The sequence below is a fragment of the Miniopterus schreibersii genome, assembly GCF_964146895.1.
Source record: "Miniopterus schreibersii genome assembly, chromosome: 6".
Classification (NCBI taxonomy): domain Eukaryota; kingdom Metazoa; phylum Chordata; class Mammalia; order Chiroptera; family Miniopteridae; genus Miniopterus; species Miniopterus schreibersii.
The window spans coordinates 64,798,352-64,825,597 of record NC_138107.1 but is presented as its reverse complement, the minus strand read 5'-3'; the positions used below and the strand labels follow the sequence as shown (position 1 = coordinate 64,825,597).

The window sequence follows — 27,246 nt, the reverse complement described above, 5'->3', positions numbered from 1 at the left end:
TTTAGAGACACAGAGCAAATGGTTCTGTTTTGTTTTGAAGGACAGTAAGAATAAAAATAAGGTATTTAAAATGAGGATGACTATATGTTAGGAGCTTAAGGAAAGCTGACAATCTGCCAGTTGTGGCAACATTTAATAACATTCAAATTAGTTATAATATTGAAAATGGAAAACCCTGACTTCAAATTAATAATGAATATCAAAACCAGATACGGCTCTGAGTTGAAATGTGATTTTCATGAGGATGAGAATATTTAACATTTATACAGCAGTTCATATTCTTAGAGTCATATATCAGTGAGAACTGTTAAATACATCTTTAATTTGAATTGATGAAATACTCTGCAGGGTTACATTCAGGAGGTAGTACAAACAAATGCTTAACAGTGCTTATACAAATGGATGCCCTGATATCCAATCATTTGAAATTATTTAATTATTGGTAGGTATATTTTTGTTATTTATTCACATGAATACTCATTGCATGTCGTAACTCATCATGTGTTTAGAAGTTAAGGGTAATCCATATTCTGAATGCAAAAGGATTGATTTATAAACTATAGTCCTTAGACACTGCTTTAAATAAAAGCATTTAGATTATGTATTTTCTCCAAAATTGCCATCTCTGCTCTGCTTTTCCCATATTCTTGCCTTGGTTGAACTTTAGCTAAAATTTTTCTTGAAATCCGCATATGCCCAGAGATTTCAGTTTACTTGGCTACTTCTCTGCTCCCATGCTTAGTCTATTAACATGGTTATGGAGAATTCCAAAATTCTCCTGTGCTGATTTCGTCCTTAGTAATAGCATTTTAGTACAATGTCACTACCACCCCAGCTCTACCCCATAGTAGTTAAGTACGGTATGGCCAAAAATCTCATCATAGTGTAGAAGCAGCAGTGCTCCATCTCACTTCCAGGCCTGACCCTTTACAGCCTGCAAGCTTTTCCCCTTTGGCTGGCTGCGGTGGCAATGACAAGAACAACTTTGTGAGTCACATAAAGATGACAAAACTGTCAATATCCTGGATCTCTAAACGACCCTGTGGAGAATAGCTGCCCACTAACCTGGACCACTTCCGTGGATTGTAAACCTGAGAAGGATGTATGTTTTCTTTTTCTTGAGACGTGCATCTGAAGGTTTTTTTGTTTTTAATTTTTTTATTACCCTACCTAATATAAATCTAGACTTGCTGCTATAAACTCATGGTTTCTATACCCACCTGGCCTCGGTAGAACTCTGCAGTTCTTAAGAAGCTGCCACTCTCTTTGCCTCTGCAGCTTTTTGAAACCTTCAGAACTCTCTTCGAGATGTCATTCTAACCTCTAACCTTGCCTTTCTCAGCAGATGCCATTGACTCATAGACAAAATGATGCCATCAGGCATGAATTCCTTTAATTTCCCCCTTTTCCAGCTCAAAAATTATCCATATTGTCCCAATCAATTCTTTTCACATTATTAAGAATTGTATTTCTCTTTCATAGTACTCTCCACATGTTCTCTTTTACCCTTTCATCTGCTTAAGACCTTCTCTATAGTCCTTATTTTTCTGTCTCCTACATCATTAACTCTCCTCCCTCATTCCTGTATTCCTTCCCTTAAAGGATAAACACGATCAAGACTCTTTGATCTTTAAAAAAAAATTCTCTTACTTTACTCTGTGTCCTGCTCTAACCCTCCAGCCATCTTACTCCTTTGCTTTTCCTATAAGCTTCCTTGAAGTGTATTTTAGCTCTGTTTCATTTTATGATCTTTCATTTACCCCACATTCTGTAATCTGGCTTCTGTTTCTGAGGCTCGCTTGAGTTGTCTTAAGGAAAATGTGATGATCGCTTTGCTGAATCTGGTATTTCTAAAAGGAGAATTTGATCATTTTATGTTCTTGCTTAAAACACTTCAATATTATTTTAAATGAGTGTTAGGGTACAAACACCTTATAAAATACTTCAGTCTCTGGCTCTTATTTATTCTCCCATTTCTTCTATAGCTTCCTCCCAAGTGCCCTGAAAATAAATCTTACTAAAGTAGTTAAAGTTAATTTTACATTTTTTTCTGAGTTGTTTTCTCTACTTGGGAAGTATGTCCTCAATTGACCATTTATTTAAATAATTTCTTAAACTTCAAGACCCAACTCCAGTAATCCCTTCCTTTTAAAGCCTTTCTTGTTGCATTAAATCACCTTTTCTCTCACCCAATGCATAGTGTTTAGTCTGCTCCAGAACTTATTGCACTGTATTATAATGTTTGGTATATCTTATTTACTCTCCTACAAGATTGTGAGGTCCTTGAAGGCAAAATTCTTGTTCATCTTGGTATCACTAGAATTTAGTTTAGTGGCGAGAACAGAGTAAAAAGCTAACATATATTTATTGAGCAGTGAAATTAATGATTATAAGTTATTTTCTTATTTTTAAATAAGTTCACAAAGTTAGTGATTCTAAGTGGTATTCATTAATGATATATGAGATATAGCATTATAGTTGATAGTCGAAACATCAAAATATAAAGAACAAAATGATGACGCTGTGAATTTTTTCAAAATTAGCAAATACAAATATCCTTTAAATTATTTTTCTAGAAGAAGAAATTTGTATTTAAGTACCAGTTAGCAGATATAAAGAAAGTATTTATGCTTTTATAAGAAAATGAAAAAATATACATGATAAATTGCTTGGCAATAGCAACCTTGACTACAAACTGGCCATATATGATAGAGTTCAGAGCAGAAGGCAATGATCTTAATTATGAGCTCCACAGGGGCCACCTGCTATGGGACAGTGCAGATCCTTGTAAAGAGGACAGTGGTAGTGGACAGAAGCCAGCTCCTCAGAGAATGGAATCTCTAAGATGGAAGAGGCATCACTGCCTTTGTTAATTGAAGACTGGATTGACGTAGGCAAATTTCTAAGAGAATGTTTGACACTGTCAAATGTGTGTGAGGAAAGAAGCCTGATATTGGAGACTCAGCTATTCATGAGTCAGAGTTAAAGAGAGGAAAGTTTTTAATTGCACTGGAATGCCTTCTGTCATTTGAAACAAGCTGGATTACACAGTTTCTAAACAATCAGATGGTAAACCAAACCTATGGAACGACTTTCAACCTTTGGTTAAAGAAATGAGCACAGGCAACTTAGAGGAAGTAATGAGGACAGGACGAGATTTTCCAGGGCACAAATAGAACACAGAACAATTGAAAATGAACTCAACAGCAGTGCTGAGATGAAATAAAATTCATGAACTGATAGTTCAGTTGAGGCTTTACTTGTGATTCTGAAGACTAAGTTTATCAAGTGAACTTGAGAGGAATTTCTAGGTCATGTGATGGGATTTCCAGGTCAGATGAAAGCAAATACGATCAACTTGTCCTCAAGTTCACTTTCAGTGCTTCTAGTTTCTTCTACATTTCTTCATTCTAAAGTTTAAAAAGCCAATATTGATTTTTTTCTGTATCAATTTGTTTCTGCAGAGTTTTTCTTCACCTACAGGGCTAAAAGTAAAGCATTTTTCTTTTGCATGTTTCTCTTGGTAAGGTACTTCAACCAATGTACTGATTTCTTAATGTCTAATAAGATTTTCAATCCATCCAACAGATGTGTTTATAAAAACTTATTACCCTGCAAACACATTTATTGGCTAGAATATTTTTTTTGCTCTTCTTTTTTCTTTCTAGTATGTATAACGTGAAGTTAGTGATTGGGAATTTAAGAGTAACATCATGTCTCTAGATCTATTTCTATGTGGAATCTAATGAACAAAATAAACTGACAAACAAAATAGATCCAGAGACATGGAAGCATGCAACAGACTGCGGAATCTCAGAGGGAAGGAGGGGTGAGGGAAGTGATTAACCAAAGAACTTATATGCATCTATATATAACCCATGGACAGAGATTATAGCTCAGTGAAGACCACGAGAGGGGGCAGTAGTGGAGAGGGGAGGGTAGGGACATCTGTAATACTTTCAACAATATAGATAAATTCTTTTAAAAAGAGTAATATCAAACACTGGGAATTTGGTATTCATGCTCTGTTGTCTTATTTCAACTTATTAAATAAGAGTTTGAAATTGTGTGTGTGTGTTTGTATGTGTATGTTTCCTCTGTGAGTTAGCTAATTTTGTTTAGGCCCTGACTCATGTAAATTCTAAATGAGTTACATAAGAATTATTAATTCTTCAGTTAACTACAGTGAAAGACTATGAAAGTTTCTGAGAAATGGAGTTGGAAAGCACTGTATTTTCTTAAAATTGGAAGCACTGTGGAGATGAATGGAGATGCTTTTTGGGGGCCAAGTGAGTAGAATTCTACTTTTTGGATATATCTGCCGCCCCCCCCCCCCCCCCCCCCGGCCGTAGAAAGTAGATACCAGCCCATGGCTCCATGAGGGTGCTGGGAGGAGTTTGGTTCTTTCCATCTCCTGGTGGGCCTAATTTGTAAAGATCCCTTTACCTGCAAATGGTAGTGCTGCACCAAAGTGTTACTTCATGGGCAAGGCATCACACTTATAGTCAAAAGACCCTAAGCCCAGTCCTAAGTGTAGGATCTTGTATGAAATCATGAGTGTTACCTGGAATTATTTTCTCCTTTGTGAATCAAGATTGTTTACTTAGTTATCTTTTTATTCAGCTGGTATATAAACACTTACTATTGTGCAAGGAACTGGGCAGCAAATACAGAACTGCTGACTTGGAGGAGGTCATTGTCCATGGAAAGAGCTGTTGCAGCACTCTTCGGAATCTCAAATATTAGAACAACATGCGTGACTTTCCTTTATGATCTCCGAAATACCATACAAATTCAAGAGGTTCTGACAACCAAGGGCAGCAAGCTAAGGCTAAAAGTTCAACTACAAACATTTGTTAGGTTGCATATGAAAATAAAATAGAAGACAAGGATGGTCAGCCCTTGCTTATTCACAGATTGGCTAGAATTTGTGATTATCGATGCCCTTTGATTCTGCTCCTTCCAACTACCAACCGTTGAACATTTCTCTGCTCAGTAACACCTGGCTAGGAGCGGAAAGATGAAATGCTAATCAGCCAATCTGGCTAATTGTTAGCTGCTATGATCATTTTTATTTTATTTTTCTTGAAGCTGAGGTAAGGAAAAGCTGAAATCTTTTACTAAAATGTGGGCTGTGGATTTCTAAACGTTGTATCACCTTTCTTTTATTGCATGAATAAATCCCAATACTTTGCTTTTAGTAAGATATAAAAGTGAACAAAAAATCTAGGAATTCATCTGTTCTCAAGTATCAATATCACTTCGTATTACATATTTCTTATTCACTAGTGTTTGGAAAAGTCTTAATCTCCTACAGGGAAGCTTCAGGACTTAATAGTTGCAACTTTAAGTGTTGCCCTATATAAATAACTACACTGGCTAAGTGGATTTAGACTCACAGGGAATCAAGGTGGAGAAAATGACTTAAGACTACCCTCCCTTTTGCCTCTGCTAGACGTTACAGGACCCTCCCCACACCAAATAAGGGAAAGAGGAATGTTCTGAGCATTAAGGGCACTAAGAATAAATCTGAGCTATCATGGATAAGATTACTTTTGAATCTTTATTTCATGTTTTCTGACATAGACCCCAAGATCTGTAATTATCTTAGGAAAACTGTGAGGGCTTAGTCAGTACTTTTTAGTTCCTTTGCCTTTTTTCTTTCTTTCTTTTTTTATTGCCTATCTCTCTTTGGGGCTGGAGAGCTGGTGTGTGTGTGTGTGTGTGTGTGTGTGTGTGTGTGTGTGTGTATGTGTGTTTCCCTAGTGCCAAAAAAAAAGTGCTGAAGAGTCCTGGGGAGATGAGGCTATTTTTATTCGAAGCTGATACTTCTGCCTGAGCCACAAGTGTTGCTTGGAAAGGGCTCAGGTTGTTTCCAGGGGGAGAACTCTGCAGAGAAGAGACAAGTTCAAGAAGACAACAAAGGAGCAGCAGGAACAGCCAGGAAAACGAAGAGCCCTCACTTTTCACCCAGAACCCCCCCAGCAGAGTTCTTGAATCCTAAAGTATTCTGCAGAGTGCCGCTTGACCGGAACTTCTGGCTGCCTTTCCTTTCTGGAACCACCATGACTGAGATCACTGCTGAAGGTACCGCTACCGTTTTCCGGGAGTATCAACTAGATTAAAAAGGTGGAGATTGACGGTCACATTGACGGTCAATGTGTTGACTTAAAATGTTGCTTTTAGGTCATTGTCTTGAACAAGTTCTATAGGGGATCAGAGAAGTAGATCTGGGAGCTGAGAGGCAGACAGACCCATGTACTGGGGGAGTGAGAAGAGGTTTCTCAGAAAATTTGCATGTGGAAACTTTTTTGCTGTGCCAGAGGCTCCACTAGTTATGTGTGTCACCCACACTTCTATAAATAGCTGTGGTCATGTAGCATGGCTGGTATCTTACCTAGCAAAAATACAAGGCTTGCAAGGATGGAGGCCACAATGAACTTAAAATTTTGCGTATCATGTTTAAACTTAGAAAAATGATCTGGAGCATTTTGCCTAATGATATTTTAAAATGGAGATCTTAAATTTATTTTTCCTTTTTAACTGGAATATATAAATACATGCGCATGTAGATTTGTATACAATTTGAGACATAAGTCCTCCCACCAAATTTGCTTATATTTTACTATTGGTAAAAATTCAGAGTGAAGGTTTGGAATTGCAGAAAATCACTGTAGAGTGACGTGATTTTCAAAATAAAGCAATTTAAAGGTGGCTGTATTCTGATTCTTTTTACACACTCATGCTTCTTTACCCCCCAAATGATGAATTCTATCTTTATATTAAAACAAATATTTTCTGTTTCAATGCTTATTCTGAAAAGATACATGCTATAAGTAAAGCATATAATTTTTATTATTTCACCATCATAGTAATTGTTTTACATATATATTATATGTAAAATATATGCTTAGATATAAATTTATAGATATATATTATATATAATTATATATATATTTCTTAAAGTAAAAATACCCTTTAAAACAACTAAAGCATGTTGAAAACAGACACAATCTGATTCTAGTTGGGGTAAAAATTTGTGAGGTGGATCTAAAATTTGCTTCTGACAGCTGTAAGAAAATTAGACAGGTGGTGCTCTCCAAGGCTTCCAAGTTGAGTGCTGTGCTGGTTTGTTTTTAACCAGACAACTGAAAAATAGAACGTGAGGTTTGGCTTTGTGGGTAGACATTACTATGGACACACAGTGATTTCAGAGTTGGAGGTTTTCTATATTTATACGGAGAAATGTCTTACTTGTACTTTCCATTGAGACATTTAGTCTGACATCCCAAATTAACAAAAACAATTACTGAGAGATTTCTACGTGTATCAGGTATTTTGCTCAGGACTTTATGTGCGTTTACTTATTTAAACCTCACACAATTCAATGAAGTCAGCATTATTATCTCCATTTGGCAGAAATAGAGACTGTAGCTCGGATGTTCGGCAACTTGTTCAAGACCACAGTATTGCCAAGATTAGAAGTGAGCTCCCTGAAATCTAGTTTGTGTTTTCTCTTTTCTGTAAGACGATATCAGGCTTACTCTTCACCAATTTTAGTTGAGAATTTGCTAACTAACTAAACAGAAACAGGACTTTTTTCTATTCCTTAGAAATTCTGAGTCATGTGGCCTTTAGTTTGTCCTAAAGAGTGCTATCTATAAAAACTTTTGCTTAGCCCTGCACGAGTTACTAAGATACCTATGAATATATTTCTCCACCTCTGCACAGGACTTCCAGCTGATTCAGGAGGTCAGTTGGCCAAAACATTTTTGGCTTGACTGTAGATTATGCTCTGTAGACCTTTGTACTTAATTCATAAAACATTTACAGGAGAATTCCTAAATGTGAAATAGAACTTTTGTTTCTGTGTTATCCCCATACGAGAGTTTAAAGTGTTCCTGGAAGACCTCCTGGAGTCATCCATTAAAAATCATTGAATTAGTAATAAATTAAAAATGCCACCTAGTTCCTGGGTGATGGTCATTTCCTACTCCCTGGCCTTAATAGTTCATAGGATCTATATCATCTGAACATCAATTATGTGCTCTTATCATTTTTTTGGAATGATTTATTAATCATATTTCTCAAATGATAATTAGACTGCCAGATCAAGTGAGCCTAACTTTTAAGGTTAGTACCACAGTCATTCTCAGTGGGGATCTAAAGTTTCTTGCATGCTGCTCTACTATACACTTTTCATTTTGTCTTCATGATTCTCACTTTTTGTGTCTCATCTAGCCTTCTTTTAGAAGTGTACTTTTGTAGAGGGCCTTGGTCCAGCCTGGACTATTCTTTCCTCTCATCTGCTATATTTCTTCTGCACCACTTTTGGACACATTACTGAAATGTAAACACTGCACTAGTCACCTATGACATCTACTGACTACTTTTATGATCCATTTATCACAAAGCAAACAAACACCTTACAGCACTTAAGAAAGTTAGACCCAAGTAGCCTTTTAGTTCTAGTCCACTGTCGTCACTCAGTTTTTGAAAAACTGAGGCCCATACAGTTATATGACTCTCCCATGGACGTTAATAATTAGAGGAGGTCTGAGGATACAATTCATGTCTCCTGTGGTTTATCCCAGAGCTTATTCAAGCATAATGCAAGGCATGTCTCTAAACTTTACTGAGTTCTTCATATAAGATTTCCACTGCATGTTCCTAGCTGGATTACTTCATCTGACAAATGAAAGGAAGTAATGCAAGGTATGGAGCTGTCTTTTAGGTACAGAGCAATAGATTAACTAGGACCAAGTTGAACACCAAAGGATTTTAGGGAAACAACATCTTTTGATTCTGGCCATTATAAATTAAAGATAATTATAATGACAATGATAAAAACAATTCACATTTATTCAGAAGATATCATATGTCAAAAACAGTATGAAGCTTGGTATATTATCATTTAATCCTCAAGACAACCAAATGAGATATATACTTTATTATTGCTACTTATAGAATAAGAACCTGAGATTTAGAGAGGTTAGAAATTTGCCTGATTTCACACAGCTATATATGATGTAGCTAGAATTCACACCCACATCTCTGACCCTAGAGTCATGTTGAACTTCATGTTTCTTTTTGCTGTGTGAGACTAATAGTTAGCCCGGCATTAATTTGGAGATTCATGGGGGCCTACACTAGGATCCTGTTCTGGTTTGGCCCATGCTACTTTGGGTAGTTTAGAGCCGGCCACAGACTGGATCAGACTCAAACAGCACTAAGGTTTAAGATTATAAATAACCTTTTATCTTCTTTCCAGAGGCTCAGTTATTCCTAGACAAGTGCCAAAGTTAGTTCCCCCTTCTGAGGCTCATATGAACTTTCATCTACCAATTTCAGAATCTATTTGACAATATATATCAGAGTGCAAATATACCTTTTGAGTAATTTGATAATGAAGTGAAGTTTAGTTTTTAATAGCTTTGTTAAAAAGATGGAGACTTTTGAAAAAGTTGATAAACTATGTAATGTTTTCAAACTGCCAGTTAACTAATATATCATTAAATTATGGTTTATAATATCATTTCCATGATTGTGTTCTTTGGGTCTTAGGACCTCTAAAATATCAGGAAATAAAATATTTACATAATGGATTCCAATTGGTAAAAATCCTATATATGATTAACTCAGCATCATTAGAACACTTAGTTGAGAAAAATTCTCTTTCTTTTAAGTTATAAGTTATGTCATTCTCTCAACTTATAAACTATTATATAATTTCAGAATTCAGGAGAAAGATTATTGTACTATGTATGCCATTCTTTCCTTACTATTAGTTCAACCATATTTCACTGCTTCTGTAACAAACCTACATGAGGGTTTGATTTCAAAACTTAATGCAAAAATAGTTATTTATGTCACACAATGCACTGCTTTGACAAAATCTATAGCACATGAGGACTCATTGTTGCTTTCAAGTAAAAAGATAAATAATTCACAGCTACACTACTTAACAACCATGTATACAAGTTATATCATCTAGAGCAACAGATAATGAAATTAGGAGAAAGAAGAGTTTCAACTTGCACTTCCATTATCTTACCAAAGTAAGAGCAGCTACTCTGTCCTAAGTGGAGATGACTTGTGGGTGGGAAAAGGAGAGTAAAGCACTAGGCTCAAGTCTAGTTGCTTCCGGGTTATGTTCTCCTGTTCAGGAAAAACGAAAGACCACATAAAGAATATCATTTTCAGATCCAGAAACACCTTTTAAATGCAAAATTAATGAGCCAGCATGTTTGGAGTAGCACCATGATGGTAAGAAGCACAGTTCAATAAAAAGACTGGTGCACAGGCTATTTAAATGCAAGACTGGAAAGTTTTGATTATTATGTGGCACTAGAGGAAAATGCAAAGGCCCTTGGATAAAAGCCTGGAAACCACAATAAGGCAAACTGTTGGCCAAATATGGGGCAAAACCTAGCCAACCATTAAAATGATAGCTAGAACTAACAAAATTGAAAAAAGAGAAAAAAAAGAAAAACAATGAAAGAAAGAATGCCTCCAATTTTCAAGAAATAGAGGGGTAAGGAATATGCTATAAACTCTACCATAACATGAAGTCAGCAAGATCCAGAGTACAAACAACCCAGTTCCTTCAAATAAGTTTCTAGGAACAAAAAGAGATGCCAAAAAAGCTTATTGATTAAAAAAGAAATATAAAAATAGAACAACCCATCACAATGTGTATGATTATTGATTATGATTCAAACAACATTAAAAAAATTCTAATGAAATAATGGGAAATTTGACACACTCTGGATGTTAGATATTAATAAATTATCACATTTTCAGTGGAATAAGCATATCGTGATTGTGCTTTAAAACTTATTTGGAAATCATATTCAAATATTTGCTGATGAGATGATACAATATTTGAAATTTACTTCTACAGAATATGCTAGAGAGGAATGTAGGTGGGACTGTGGGTAGTATAGGATTCGCCATGAGTTGATTATATTTTGACTGGTCATGGGTATGTGGGGTTTCGTTACAATATCCTGTCTACTTTTGTGAATATTCAAGCCTGTCCTTAATAAAGAATTAGAAAAAAAAACACAGAGCTAGTGCTTTTAATAAGGTAAATAAAGTAATAGCAATACATTTTTATAATATATATAGGTAAGTGAATCCACTGAGTACCAAATTTATTTATAAGTGCAAATTATTCTCTAAAGTGAACAGTATGTTGTTATTGAAATGGAAACCAAATGTACGTGTATTAGCAGAAGGGTACAAAAATGTACATTACATCTGTAATAGCAGACAAGGAAATACTGATTTTTAAATATAATCATTAGCTCAGCAAGTGTGGTTCAGTGGTTGTGCTGACCCATGAACTAAAAGGTTATGGGTTCGATTCCTGATCAGGGCACATGCCCGGGTTGTGGGGTCAAACCCTAGTAGTGGTTGTGCAGGAGGCAGCTGATCAATGTTTCTGTCTCTCTATCCCTCTCCCTTCCTCTCACTCTAAAAAAAATCAATTAAAAACATATTTAAATATAGCTATTATAATGTGGGAATTTGAAGGTTAGTTTCATATCATTTTTTCAAAATTATTAGTGACATTAATTAGAGACATTAATTAGTAACAGATTATTTTTGAGATGGTTCATGTGAAAACCTGAAAAATTAAAAACATAAGGAGTCAGTATGATGCAAGTAAAATAATTCTAAGAAATGCTATGGTCAGAAACATCATCTGTATTGACAGGGTATTAAGTGCAGAGATCTTACATAAATATCTCTCTTAAAAATCACAGAAATGCCCAGCCAGTGTGGCTCAACAGCTGAGCATCTACCTGTGATCCAGGAGATTGGGGTTCGATTCCCGGTCAGGGCACATGTGCAGGTTTCGGGCTCGATCCCCAGCAGGGTCATGCAGGAAGCAGCCAATCAGTGACTCATCACTGATGTTTCTGTCTCTCTCTCTCTCCTTTCCTCTCTCTGAAATCAATAAAGACATATATATATATATATATATATATATTTAAATCACAGAAACTCTGAAAGGCTAGAAGGCAGATATCTCGTAACCTGACTCTAAAACTACTTGATCTTCTTTGCTGCTCAAGTTGAATTTAGAAAAAGAGAAGAAAAGCAGATTGTGAAAACCAGTGGGCAATATAGTTCATTGAAAATCAGGCAGAAAGAGTAAGGCAGAGCTGAGAGAAGGCAGCATTCAAATCATTAAAGGCCGTGTGCCAGAGTAGAAAGTGTGTGGGGTTTCGAACCAGGAATCTGGGCTGAGCGTTGGCTCTACTCCTTAACCGCATGTGGTGTGGGGCAGATGAGGGACCTCATGGGGTCGGGACCGTAAACTGGTGGCCGAATCCTGGTTAATTGTGACTCATATGGCCAGAGAATTTTTTCAGCTTTTTATAAGATCTTGCCAGTTAAGTTTATGTTGTTGTTGTTTTTAAATGGTGCAAAGCATCCATGATACAAAAAATCTGCAGTGAAAGTGAACAGAAAATATATCTTTGCAGTGTCAGTCCTAGCTGGGTTCCATTACGAAGGTTTCTGTTGTAGGTTTTTTTATTATTTGTAATAGTGACTTTCCCCCGCTACACACACACACCTTAAGCACACGTTATCCATGGAAAATGTTCTATTTGCCACCTTAAATGCTTCTCAGTTTCTTCTTATTTATTTTTGGCCATCATTGTGAGTGTAATTTAAAAATCATGCTACTCTTACAATGCAAAATGAATTGAGCCTATTCAGCTATTCCAAAGGGCTTAGGAATACTTAGAGATTTAAAGCCTCCAATACTGTTTGCATTAATTTTTGATCAGTTAACAATATTTAATATGAGAGGAACATAAAATGGTGCAACTAAGCGATTTTTAAATCATCTACATTGACCTTTGGGTTGAATATATCAGTTTGAAAAGAGAATGCATAGATGGTTAAGATTTTCCGGTTGAGCTTTTACAGTTATGGGGTTTAAAACAGTACTTCCTTTTTTTTTCTTCAAATAAAAAAATATATTTTAAAATGAATATTATGTAAAGCAATACAATTTAAAAAGTGCAAATTAGGGGAAAACCTTTATTTGGTAACTATGCCTTAACATCATACAATAATCGGAGTTTATGGCGTTTAGGTCCTGTTCAGCCTAAAGTGAGAGAAAGATTCGTCAAAGTTAAGTTCTTTGCTCTCCTCAATGCTGATTTCCTCTGGATAGTCAGAGAGCCGTGCCAGTTTCTGTTAGAAAATGTTTATTTGAGTGTCACATAAACATGTATCGCCCCATGTGAGGGTTATTCAGAGATAGGTGAACTTCCTGATGCAAAAATATAGTATTTTTCCATTTTCAAAGGAAGTTAAAAAGAATATTGTTGGCATATGTATAATGAGTAAAGTTCTCCTTCTCTGTACAAATTATGCTCTCTAAACATCAAACCTTCCACGTCTCTTGCCGAAGCAAGCTGTCGAAGGCACTCAGCATTTATGGTTTTGAGAGATCCTTTGGTATGTAAATGAGCTGTTTTCTCATAAACCACAGAATCCATCTCACAATGTACTTAAGTATTACATTTAAATATATACGATTTAGGTATTTTCTAATTTGGTAGCTACAGCAGAGGCTGGGGCATGTGGTCTTCACTTAATCAAGTTAAAGATACAATGTTTTCACCTACAAGAACAAAGATCATTTATGTGCAGCAACCTGCTTTTTACAGGAAAACCTGGATTGAGTCACACGGTGTGAGGCTAGAGCTCACTGGGGTAGGCTGGTGTTACCCAGGGCACTCATTGCTGCATTGTTCTCTCCCCAACACAGGTTACTGAATGCTGAGAAAAACGAAAGAAAGAAAAAGCTCCTAATATTTAGAACTTAGTTTTTAAAAGGTCCCAGCACATTGGTGGGCCTGTGAATGTGAGAGAACCAGTTTCCACTTGTTTATACTTTCAAAGTACATTTTTAGCAAGGTTTCCCTGGAAAATTTATTTTGACCTTTTAAAATAAAATCATCACGTGATTAAAGAATGTTCTGTGGTAGACATTTGATACAATGTCAAGGCAAAAACGGTAAATACAAAGTGTTGCTGCTTTGACATTCAGAGCGGGAGCTATTATTTTTGTCCCAGGTTATTCTTATTTAACTTAGGCATGACTGCCTGGGGGAGAAACAGTGTACTAGGAAATCTTTCTGTTATCTTTGAATGGTAAAACACCAAGCTTATGCATGTAAATCTGCAGAAGTATCAGAGAAAAGCAAACAAGCAAAATAAATCCATTTCAAATATAACAAAATTTTGGACTCTGTGGTATTAATTACCAACCTATAAACAGATTTATAAAGCAGTGGGTCACATCGGAGTTTCAGTTGTAATCAATATTTTAGCACCTATTAAGTACTAGGCTGAATGCCAGACAAGGGGGCCATGGAGGTGAAGAACTCAAGGTCCCTGGCTCATGTAGTAGATTGAGAAATACGCAAGAAAAAGCAAAACACAAAAAAAGATCAGGCAAATGAAGACTATGCATATTTAGAAACATATGACTACAATTGGATTAATGAATGATAGGCATTTAATTTACTTGAATAAAGTCATGCCATCATTCATAAATTTTATGATTAGTGAACACACGGAAACATGTTGAAAGTAATTTTAGACTGATAAAGAGTGCCTCATCATTGGTTCTGATAATCTGCAGTGTACAGGCCACTGCTGGGGAGATAAAATGGATTTCCAAAGAATGAGATCAAGAGTAGGTTTGATCAGGGTTGAAATGAGGGGAACAGAGATAGATTGTAGGTGATAATTAGTGGTTTATGGGATGAAACCCTGGAATGACCACGGTACAGAGTTAACTGGCTATGAAACTGGGTAAAAATCCTGGTCTAAGTACTCTATTTTTGTTAAGGCATCCTATTGCTATAATATGGAAAAGGTTGGATGTCTTATGTTCCAGATTTATTTTGAACTGGTTGCTTATTATGAGTTCTAGTTTTGGGGTTCCCCCCCCCCCGCCATATGGTTCTCCCACTATTTATATTTTCATTGCTGCTTTTTATCCCCAAATACTCTACTTTAAGCTTAGTTGGCATTTATGGGGCACCATTTCCAATGCATGAAGAAATGATGAAATAATAGTAGGACAGTTACTCACTAAATAAGTGCATATTAATAATGAGAAATGAGCTTTTAAATAAAAACTAATTCTATGGTCACCATTGTTCTAAGTTCTTACTATGAGAACCAGTATAACAGACAGTGGTCTTGTCAAGATGTCCTTGAAATGTGAAATATATACAAATGTAGTCCTCAAGGAAAAATGAAATAATTGTATAAATAACTGTATGATACAAGGCTGTTTCCTAAGAAGTTCCAAGTTTCCTAAAAGAAGTTACAGTTAAAATTATATATAAAAATTGTGAGAGAGAGTCCTTGGTTTTTTATCACTCAAGTCTAAAGTAGACAACATTTACACATATGAAACAACTACAGAATTAATTAATATACAACAAATAAATGAATCCACTGTTACAATATATGATTATCACAGAAATCTAAGAAGAAGAAAGTAGATGAACTTGGTTGATGAGGGACTCTTATAAAGTAGTAGAACTTAAGTTAAAACTGGAAGGATATTTAAGCAAAGAATTACATTTTATCAACATCCAGAGATCCTGAAAGTTCCAGGTTAATTTATTTAACAAATAGTTATTTGATACATTTTCACTAAATTAATATATTGGCCTCATGCTCTATGTTGGGGAACCAAAGGTGGAGGAGACACATTCTATTGGTATTTGGGGCAGGAGAATTTGTCATAAAGGTCTTTCCCAGACATTGCAGGATAATTAGCATACAGTAGCACCCTTCGCCACAATTTTGACCCCTCAAACCCACACATTTTCCTACATCCCAATTACCAACAGACAAGAACCTAGAGCAAAGGTGAGCATTGGTGCTAATGGTTGTGCAGGAAGTAGAATCAAAATGTTCAACTGTGAGAAACTCCTGGGTTAGTTATTTTCTAATCTTACACAGAAGATTCTTTTTAACTAAATATAGGGGATTTCGATAGGTGGGAATGTCTTTTTAATATCCTCCAATCAGTTACCAACTAAGAGTTAGCATACCAAATATAGCCATCTAGTCCAACGATTCGAAAGCTTTTTGGGATAGAATAAAATCCTTACTGAAATATCATTATGTCTGGCTGCCTTCATTTGCTATTTATAATTCTAAGGTAGAAATAAAAAACGATGATAATTTTAAGGAAAGGTGGGGCAAAGAGATTCACTAGCTAAACAGAATGACATGATTTCCCCTTGAGAAAAATCAGTGAAAGGTGAGGGTTTATTTTCTGTGTCCTTGAGCTAATAAATTGATGTGACAGCATAATTTGAGGAGAGGCACAGGTGGAAGCAACTCTGGTGGGTAAACTGAAAGACAGGATGTGGCAAAATTGCCTCACATTGTTTTATAGAAGCTATAAGCTTGAGGGTGGATTACATTTCTTGATAGTTACCCTATATTGTGACATGTTGAACTCTACATGCCTGCTTAGAGTACCTCTAATGTTTTTCTTTTAATCCTTCACATCACTACCAAAATGACAAATGTGTTCTCTAATCATGGAGGGACTCACTTAAAATTAAGTGGTTAGGTAACACTGACCTAACTAGAAGCCCAAATCCATAAGAACACTGTTTATAAGAGAAAAATGAATTCGATAACAGTGGCAATTTTTGAATAATACTGTCCCACTCGATTTTCAAGAGACCAGCTATCTTATCTGTTGTGTTAAGAGAAATGTATTATGAGTCATCACAGTTTTTACTTTTTATTAGCTTTTAGAGAGAGAGAAGAATGGAAAGAAAGAGAGGGGAAAAACACTGATTTTTTGTTTCACTTATTTATGGATTTATTGGTTGATTCTTGTATGTGCACTGGCTGGGATGGAACCTGCAACCGTAGCCTAGTGGGACAATGCTCTAACCAACTGCACTACCCGAACAGGGCAAGCCTTCACAGTTTTTAATTTTTCTACAAATTCTTTTCATAACATATAGTCTCTGAGAGCTGCATAAATCACATATATTTATATACCATTTGCTAAATGCTAATGGAGTTGACTTTCCCATAATAAACACCCATATCAGGAAACACTATTTCCATCAGCTTTTAAGCATATTTCCATCTGCCCACCCATCAACTGACTCTCACTTTGGTTTTGCTTCCTAATCAAGACTCCTCTTCTACAACCCTTCCCCCTTTGGGAACAACTATTCTGACCTTTTGGATAACAATCTTCTTGTTTTGCGTTATAGTTTTATGACCTACACATTTACAAACAATATAGTTTAGTTTTGCCAAGTTTGTTCTCTCTTTCTATGGAACCACACAGTATGTATTTGCATTAATTCAACACTGAGTAAGACGCACCTATTTTGTTGTGTGTAGCTGTAGTTTATTTTCCTCACTACAGTATTTCATTGTATGAATGTCATAATTCATTTATCATTGGATTTTTTTTAATTGGGAAGCTATTATGAACCATATTGCTATGATAACTCTTTTTAGTTTAATATTCTATGATTCTATCATCAATGTATATTTATTTCATGATACTATGCTCTGCACTAAAAAGACACATTCAGCAGGGAGAACACACCTTGTTCAATCAAATGGAATAGAATGGACAAAGCTATACATGGACAAAAGGTAGACCCCAGTGACTATCTACTGGAAATGCCCCAGCTTATTTTCCAGAAGGAATCCACCTAGTCCCATGAGATACATGACATGGGTATTAAAGGGAGCAGGAAGAAAATGAATAGTAAGGACTACTTAGAGATGAAGAAGTAATCAGCAATATATAGTGATCCTTATCTGAAACTATATAGGAAGTAGCTCCAAAATTGGCATTTAGACCTGCCCTAACCAGGCATAAAAAAGAGATTGTTCAACAAAACTTTATTGAGCGCCACACCTCCTCATTTCAGATGATTCTGAACATGCTTAAGTTTGAGAACAACCAACCCCAGTTAATTTTGTATAGACTTTTAAACAAATTCCTCAAACTTTCAATTATATTAGGAATAAATATCTAAATCATGCATGTAGTATAGTGCCTCAAAATTAATATGCAATAATTGAGATTCTTTTTATGATAAACATGTCCATGGGCAATAAGAAGATTCTTTTTTTTTTTTTTAATATATCTTTATTGATTTCAGAGAGAGGAAAGGAGAGGGAGAGAGAGAGATAGAAACATCAATGATGAGAGAGTCATTGATCAAGCCTGCAACCAGGCACGTGCCCTGACCTGGAATCAAACCCTGATCGCCTGTATCCTAGGTCAACGCTCAACCACTGAGCCACGCCCGGCTGGGCAATAAGAAGATTCTTTTCGTGGGCAATGTAAATCTGAAGAACGGAGATGAAAAAAAGAAATCAAAGAAAGTAGAAATATTTTCCTGAAAGAGAAGGAAGGTGTATGGAGGTCAACAGCTCATCCTCTCATACTGAAACTTTTTCCCAGTCAGCAATTCCTCTGACCCTATAGAGTTTTGTCTTTTTCCCATTTGCTCAGTCTCTAACCTTCAGATTCCTCATTTCTTGATCCCAGCTCTTCCTCTTTTTCCCACTGTTCTTCCTTTAATTTAAGCTCCCATCATTTTATGTTTGGACCCCTCAAGTGGCACATTGTATTTTTCACAAGTGGCAGCAGCAGTATTTTCTGCAGCACATGCTGTTCTTATAATGTGACTTTGACTCTTCTTGCACTGAGAAGTGGGTCTATTTTCCCTCTCCTTGAACCCAGGTAGACCCATGTGGCAGCCTCAACAAATAAAATACACTAAAAGTGAAGCTATATGACTTCCAAGAGTAGATCCTAAAAATGTCACACATGTGAATCTTGCTCCTTGGGGCATTTACTTTTTTCACCATCCTGTAAAAAAGTTGAAGCACTCAGGAGGTGGCAGGGCATAATAAGAGGAAGAAGAGTAGGGCAGGGTAGGAGGAGGAGAAGAATTTCCTGATGTCAACAGGCTTATTGAAGCAGATTCTCAGTTGCCATCCCACTTGGATATTTTCCAAACGTGAGTGGACATTATTTTTGGTTAGTATGCTTAACCAATGTGGGCCAGGAAATTGAAGCAACTTTCAGTACTGTAAGATCCCTGCACAGTCCTTTGCTCTGCTGAACAGGCCCAGACAACACTTTTCATAAAGTGTTCACATAATGTCCATTGATCAGGAGTAGAGAAAATGTTACTTTTGGTCTGCATAATGATGGCCCCAAAGATATCCATACATCAATCCACAGAACCTCTATTTATGTTATTTTACAATGCAAAGGGAATTTTCAGATATGATTAAATTAAGGACCTGGAGATAGATTATCCTGGAATATCTGAGTGGGTCTATTCCAATCAAAGAAACCTTTAAAAGTAGAGAACCTTCCTCGCTGTGGTCAGAGGGAGATGTGATATCAGGACTTGATCAACCACTACTGGCTTTAAAGATGGAGGAAAAGGCCATGAGTTAAAGAATACAGTAGTCTGTAGAAGCTGGAAAGAGCAAGGAGATCAATTCTCCCCTAGAGCTCCTTGAGACCCATGTTGGACTCTGAGTCTCAGAGCTGTAAGATAATAAATTTGTGTTACTTTAAGCTATTGAATTCGTGGTAATTTGTTATGGCAGCATTAGAAAACTAATATACCAGGGCCTATCTGGTTACTATAAATCTCTCTTATGCACCAAGAGACAAATTTTTAGAAGGCTCATATAAAATCGACATAGAAGAATTGCAAATTTATTTTCCACGAAATATTTTTACATAAATCACTCTTTAAATAAAATGAATAGGCCTCCCTTCTATAAGAAAACTGAGGCTAAAAATGAGTTCCTTTTTCAAAGTCATAGAGCTTATTATTGGGACAATTAGTAATGGATTAATGACTAGGTTATTCTCTCTGTAAAAATGTATGCTGACTTTCCTTCCAATAAATGGAGTTTTCTAGTAACATTTCCCCCTGGTAATCAACAAATTTAGACAGACACTTCATTGTGGTTTGCATTTCCACCAGGAGATAATTGCAAATCTCAAGAAAGAAGACTGTAGTTTATGCAATACTTATTCCTTCTTAATATCTCTATGTTTAATTTATTTTCTTTCAATTCTATGAGCATTTCTGGAACACAAATTGTGAATTATTCTATAATCAATAACATTTGCATGTATACTTGGTTATCTACACACAGTATCTAATACATATTGTCCATACTGTGTAGATGGTTATAAAGTGAATGTCTTTAAAAGACTCCCTTAGGCTAGGACACCTGCCCACCTTTGGAATGGGCATCCTTCGCCTTCCTAGGTTTGCACACACTGAGAAGCCATGGCCATTTTCTGCTGGATAAGAGCCTATTAATAGAAAGTTGATACTGCTGCAGTTAAAAAAAATCAGGTCAGAGATTAATTTCGTGACAGTCACAGTCATGTCAGCTAAACATGATCTGTTTGAGGTTTGTTTATTTCTGTTGAAAAATTAGGAACTAAAACCAAAAGCTGAATTTTCCTCTAAGCACCCCTTGAAATGCTCTAGGATCGTCTTACTCAAAGTGTGGTCCATGTACTAGCACCACCTTCATCATCTGGGAACATGCTAGAACTGCAGATTCTCAGGCACCACCCCAAACCTACTGAATCTGAATCTGTCTTTTAACAAAATTCTCAAGTGATTCACATGCACATCAAAGTTTGGCAGACATTGATCTAAGCATGTATAAATCAATTCCTACTTCAAGCTCTCCACCATTCAAAGAACATAAGAATGTTGCCATGAAACCATAGTTAGCTATTTTAAAAATAACTTTATATTGACCCTTCTAATATTAATTCAAAGATATATGAAGTAAAAATGTAGAAAAATAAGAACATATGTGAAAAATTGTTCTAGAATAAAAATAGCATTACTAGCCACTGACCTGAAGCTACTGTTATATTTAAAATAGATTTTAAAAAATTACTTTAATCACACTTATCAAAGAATATCTCTCTATAATAATATTACAACGTTTTGTGATTCAGTTACCAAGTAAGTTCTTTTAGTGCTTTATAAGTGTCTCATGTTGTAGGGACTCAATATTTATTAAGATAAAAACTTTACAGTCATATTTTATTCTATGCATCACAAGTGAGTTATGTACACTTCATATTCATTCCTATGCATTTATGCCGTGTAAATGCTATACAGATATTATATGGTTATAGTTTCTCACCACTTACAAGTTTGCTCTGTTGTATTCTCCTCTTTCTAAAAATCTTCCTTTAATATTCATCAACAAAGATATCTGAGAGAGGACCAGGAGAAAAAAATTATATTATTCATTTTTAGTTGACTTTTAAAAGAGTATATATGAGCCTTTTAAAAAAGAAAGATTCATAATGCTGGGTCAATTGTGTGCCATCCAGGTCATAATCATTATATGTATGTGGTGTCAAATACTTCCAAACCTGTAAAATCTTAAAAATAATTTTCTATACCTTAATAATATTTCTGTAATTGTTTATAAAGACATATTTTAAAAGGGGTACAAATTATATGACTTTTATTTAGATGATTAACAATTGAAAATGATCAATTACCATCAATTCATATTGTTTTAGTCAAACTGAATAAATGAGTTGAGTAGAATAAATGTTGATGACACTGATTCATGCCGAAAGAGGTTATGTTCTTCTTTCCTTAAGATGATAAATTTTTATTTTCTTATATTAGGAATCATAAAACCATGCATATGTATATATAAATACATTTACCTAATAAACTTCTAGCAAATCTCTGTTTATATCAATTGGAATTAGACATGTTTCTTGGTATAAATGTAGGTTGTGATTTTGCTCGTGTAAACTCTGGCACCAGTTGACCATTCCCAAATTGAATCTGCGTGCTAGAACACATGGTGGTGCACCATATGAGCCTTAGTCAGTGTATGAAGTTTTCCAACACCTTTGTCAGTGCAAGATAATGCAATTGTGTTTCACACTTATTTTAGGTTATTATTCACTAAATGTACAACTTTTTCTTGTTATTTAGTGCATTACCTCTATGCTATATTCAGTTATTGATTTTATTTCTATAATGGGAGGTATATTTTGATATAAAATGGGTATATCTCTAGGAAAGTAGAATTCAAACAGGTTTCAAGGTCTTTTCAAGCAATTTCATGTTAAAATATGTATGAGTCATTCATATTATAAATGTATGTGCCTGGAAAATACTTCTAGTTTTTCTCTGCCTCTAAATAGAAATATTCTTATACTGTAAGAAATATCAAAGAAAATGAATATCTATTTAGTGGTTAAATATTTCTATTCAAAAATACTCAACTTTTTCCTTAGGAACTATTTGTCCAACCATACTTATGTCAAGCTGTCCCCACCTAAATCTCTCCTGCTAAGATTTAACACAATTTCCATTTTTACTTTCAAACTTGAAATAGGAGCTCTCTATCTCTTTACAGTGACCCCATGTCTTATTCTAGAATACTAATCTTAAATTGTTCTTGTCTTTTTACTTCATAGGTTGAAAGACCCATGGAACAGTTTTTCCATATGCTGTACATTATTTTTTCAGTCTTTTAATTATATTAATTTCCAACTGGCATATTTTAAATAATAGCATATTTTGAAAAGATGTAGATGTGATATTTCAAACATTTATTAACAAGTAAAGCAAAGGCACTGACTGATAAGAAATTTTAAAAACCCACCAAACCAGTCAGAAGGAATGACAGCCTTCATTCTATGCTTGTGATTACTGGCTAAAGACCAGCTTTGTGTATTGAGAATGCTTGATAAAGAAACTATATAAAGTCAGACAGTCATAGATCTAAACTCCTGCCCTCCCCTATAATCAAAGTGTGACTTTCTCACAGTACCTTTCTGAAATGCAATTTCCTTGTCTATAATAGAAAGGTTATAATTACAGTTCATAGCATGTATGTCTGAAAGTGATCAAAATTGCCAGACAAATACTAGGACAACATAAAAATTTATTTCTTTTTTCTTATGTTGATCAAATGACATTATGGGAGCCCTGAAAAATCATACATTTCTGTGGGCATCTGTATGAATCATGCTTACATAAAATCAATAATACATAAAATTAATTTATTTTTATTTAGTCATATAATAAAGATTATAACTGTCCCCCTAACTTTCTCAGAGTAAGTAGGGACAATTGTTTCATTGTTTTTTCCCTTCTTACATCTTGTAACTTTTGTTCAACCCAGTGTGATTCTCTTATTTATTCTAAAATTATTGGCATTGGCATTTTTCAGATTTAGAATTTACAGTAAAACTTTATTATTACACATCGAGTTTTTACTTTTCAATTTTCACATAGTAATCTCATTTTAATATTTTACAAGAACTATGAAAGTCCTAAACAATTTAATTATTTCTTCCAGCTCTAAGAACTTGTGCATGTAACAAAGGTAACTGGGGATTCTCCAGGGTTAACTCATCTTAGCTGAACCTTTGTATTACTTTTCTATTGCTATATAACTATTACCACAAACTAAGTCACTTAAAATAACACATATTTATTATCTCACAGTTTCTGTGCGTCTGGAATCTGGACATGATTTAGTTGGATCTTCTACTTTGGGGTCTTTCAAATATGCAATGATGGTGTTAACGAGGCTGAGGTCTCAAATAACTGTGAAATGATCTTGAATTGTATTAACAGTTTTATATGTCTAATGTATTATATCAATTATTTTATGCTTTTTTTTTCTAAAATGTCACTGTATTCTTCTGTAATATATTCTGAGTTTTATCCAAATATATATAGCTTTAATGGAAATATTACTAAAATGTTTATTTTGACAGAGTCAGTTAGAATGAAACTGGAATAGAAAGCAACATACTCTCTAGCTACTTTGTTACAGGAGTCACAGTGATGGCATCTTACTGCTCAAATTAAAAATTTATTTTCTGAACTAATAAGTCTTCATGAATCTAGTCAACAATGATACATAAATCACATACCTTATCCATGCAGTGAATATGTGTGTGTGTGTGTATGTGTAAATGTTTGATATATTTGTTAATGATTACAAAATGTTAAAAAATTAAGATATGGCTATTACTTCCTCCAAATAGGTATCCAACTATTCTAGTAACTATAAATGCATTATTTTCCCCAGCAAACCTGCTTTTTCCCCCTCAATATTCTGTCTTGGTAAATGGCACCATCTACTTATCTTTTGTAGCTAGAGCTCTAATAATCGAATCATTGATCTTCCCCACCCTCTAATCATGATATCACCCATGGTGTCATGATATCATCAAATCATTCAAACCCTGCAGATATATTTTCTGAATATTTCTTAATGTTATCCCTTTCTCTCTATTTCTCGTACCATCCCATTGTTCAGCCTGTTATCACGGAAACCTGGATTTCTACAGAATTTTTTTTAATGGATTTGTACAGAATTTTTAAATTTAGTTTCTGAGTCTTGCCTCAGTTCCTGTGCCCTCCTATTTAAATCAACTTTCCAAGTATGATCAAGCTCCTTCTGTGTAAAATTGAGCTCTGGCTTGCCCTGCTATTTGTTATAATTTCCAACTTCTCATTTCAGCTGCCAAGGGCATTATAGGTGTGTTTTCTGCCTACCGATCTCTTCCATTTTGCTACAAGTGCCTTTGCCTGCAGTGACATAAATAGACCTGCAGTTCCTGAATATAGCCTCCTTTCACCCTCTGAGCTTTTACACATACTGCCCTTCTGTCTGGCTTAGGTGTTCTCACACTAAGTTCTCACAGTGGCCTGTGCAGGACACCTTTGCACGATTAGCAAACAATGCTGTGATTCTGGTTTCCTGTCTGTCTTCCTCAAGGGTCTTTAAGTTCTGGGATGTAGGACCAGACCTTGTCTGATTTTATCTCCAGCAATTGACTGTCACTTATGGTAAATGCTCAATATACATTTAGGAAATGAATGAAAAGGGACAATATTCTGATAACCACTCAATGGTTACATTTGTTTTAGCTATTTTCTGAGAACTCAGCAATTTATTTTAGATAGATGCAGTTACTTCTTTTGATAACAATATTAATGCTAGTCTTATTTTTCTAACAAAATATAGGAGAATGCCAGTAGGAGTATGTACATTATTGCGGTTGATGCATTTGAGAAAAAGTAGTGCATTTGAGCTGATAACTTCAGTTCAAGCCTAATGGTACTTTCAGAAATGCATGCTTCATAGTAGAGATTTCTGAAAATACCCAATTAAAAAAAAATGTTACAAAATAAATACACAAGAGAGTTTCCAGTTACCATCTCAGCAAAAAGTTCAGGATCTGTAGAAAATGGACAATGGCTATAAGACAAGTACGAAGAATCTCAAATCTTTAAAAATTAAGGAGAGCATAATCTAAGTCCATAATTTTCACTCTCATAATATAGAACAATGCCTAGAACAAAATAATCACTCAGTAAATATTTGATGAATAAGTGCATGAATCTTGGGGAAATAATTGAATAAATGAGTGTGAATACAATAAATTGAACTCATAATGTTCAGCTATGGAGTATAATAAACCAAATATAATATCAAAGTAAGATGGCTTGACAAGCCATGACAAACCTCAATACAGAAAGAAAATAGGCATGAAAAATGAAAGAAATTCTGAAAGGAAGGAAAATAACTCTAAACAAATTTTATTATACTAAAGTTCCAGTAAAAAATAAGATGTGGATTGGGTTTGACTGGAAAGATAAAAACAAGTGTTTGCATTTTTCCTAATGGCATCTCAGATAAGACAAAATCAGGCTGCTCATTTCCAATTTCAATTGTGTGTTGGGATCTTTGTTTAAAATTCACGAAACCCCAAACTTGAGCGGAGACACAACCATGCTTCTTTTCTATAATGCCTTTCTAATTTCTTTTGTGCTGAGCATGTTTAAAAACCACCATACAGAAAAAAAGTCAAAATGAATAGTATTATGATTATTATCAGATTTCAGTAGATCCATGATCTATCTATTGTTATACATTAGCATTTGGAATAACAAAGATCTGAGATTTAAATATCTGAAATTTAAAAAAGAACTGATGCTAAATTGAATAATACATTCTAAAGTCAAAATTTAAATTTTATATTGCTGTATAATTTTATAAATCTAAATTGCATATTTATTTTGAATATAATCACTCTCCCTTGGCTAAAGTAATAGAATGAGGTCATTGTTATGGGGTAATAACACAATGATTAAATTTTGCCTCTGTTGCTGTATTGATATTTTATCCTGGGCTGTGGTTGCCAGTTCATAGGGCATATGGAAATAATAAGAGTCTTGTTTTGAAACAGCCCTTTCCAAAGTTTGCCTTTGTAAATGGGGGAAGGGGGGACAAATTTATGGTAAGTGTTATGATTTGTATGGGGCTCTATGTTGTCCGCAGGGCCTTTATTCCTTCTCTGTTATTTGGACTGAGATAGAGTAGCTATTTGCCATTATTCTTGATGCTGTAGTTCCAGCTGATTGAACTAAGTCTACCACTCTGGGTTTTAGTCTTGGCATGATTATTTTCTAGTATTTACCACATGATCTCTTAAAGTATGAGTTTTCTCTCGTGAAAATAGGATTAGCTGCCTAGCCTACCTCAAGAAGGTCATTTGATACGATACATGTAAACTTCAGTTTCAGACTTACAAATACTGAAATGTTACACAAATGTATGATATTGTTAGCCCAACGAACAAAAAAAAACTTTTGAACTGATTATTTGTTTCCTGCAAACCTAAAGTTCCCCAGTGCATGTAGATCAAGACTGGGATTACCAAAGGTTATGCCCTGCAGAAAGATATCTGGTCAAAGAGGCAAGGCAGAACCTAGGGTGTTCCCTAGTCAACAGGTCTTGATCTTTGGTGTAGCAGCTGTGACTGCTTAGAAGAGACACCCACTGATTAGCACAGATCAGGCATTTGGAGTAACTGGGGCTTTGGCCAAGACCACCATGCTTTGATTCCCAGTTACGCTTGATTCAGTGTTGAAGAAACGTAGTCCCTGCCATGAAACATGGAAAAGGCTGCAACTGAATTCTTAAGTCCATGTGGCTAGACATGCAGCAAGGCTGAGCAAAAGGGTTGATGAAGGCATATCACTGTGGGTTTCTTTATTCTGTTTTAAGGCAAAGCATTATGTTTTGATAAGAGTTGATCAATTTTGGCCCTTAAAAAGTCAAAATTGC

General features: G+C 35.2%; 1 protein-coding gene across 11 annotated transcripts in view; it reads left to right on the top strand.

Annotated features, from left to right (window-relative positions):
- Nucleotides 1–5,483: 5,483 nt before the first annotated feature.
- The window catches only part of TRDN (triadin), a 254,186-nt gene continuing 232,423 nt past the window's right edge, over nt 5,484–27,246 (top strand). For all 11 annotated transcript variants that reach the window (XM_081140218.1, XM_081140226.1, XM_081140222.1 and 8 more), the window contains exon 1: nt 5,484–6,087. In XM_081140218.1, coding sequence (XP_080996344.1) covers nt 6,066–6,087 — 22 coding nt within the window. In that variant the 5' untranslated portion in view covers nt 5,484–6,065. The remainder of the gene's footprint in view (nt 6,088–27,246) is intronic.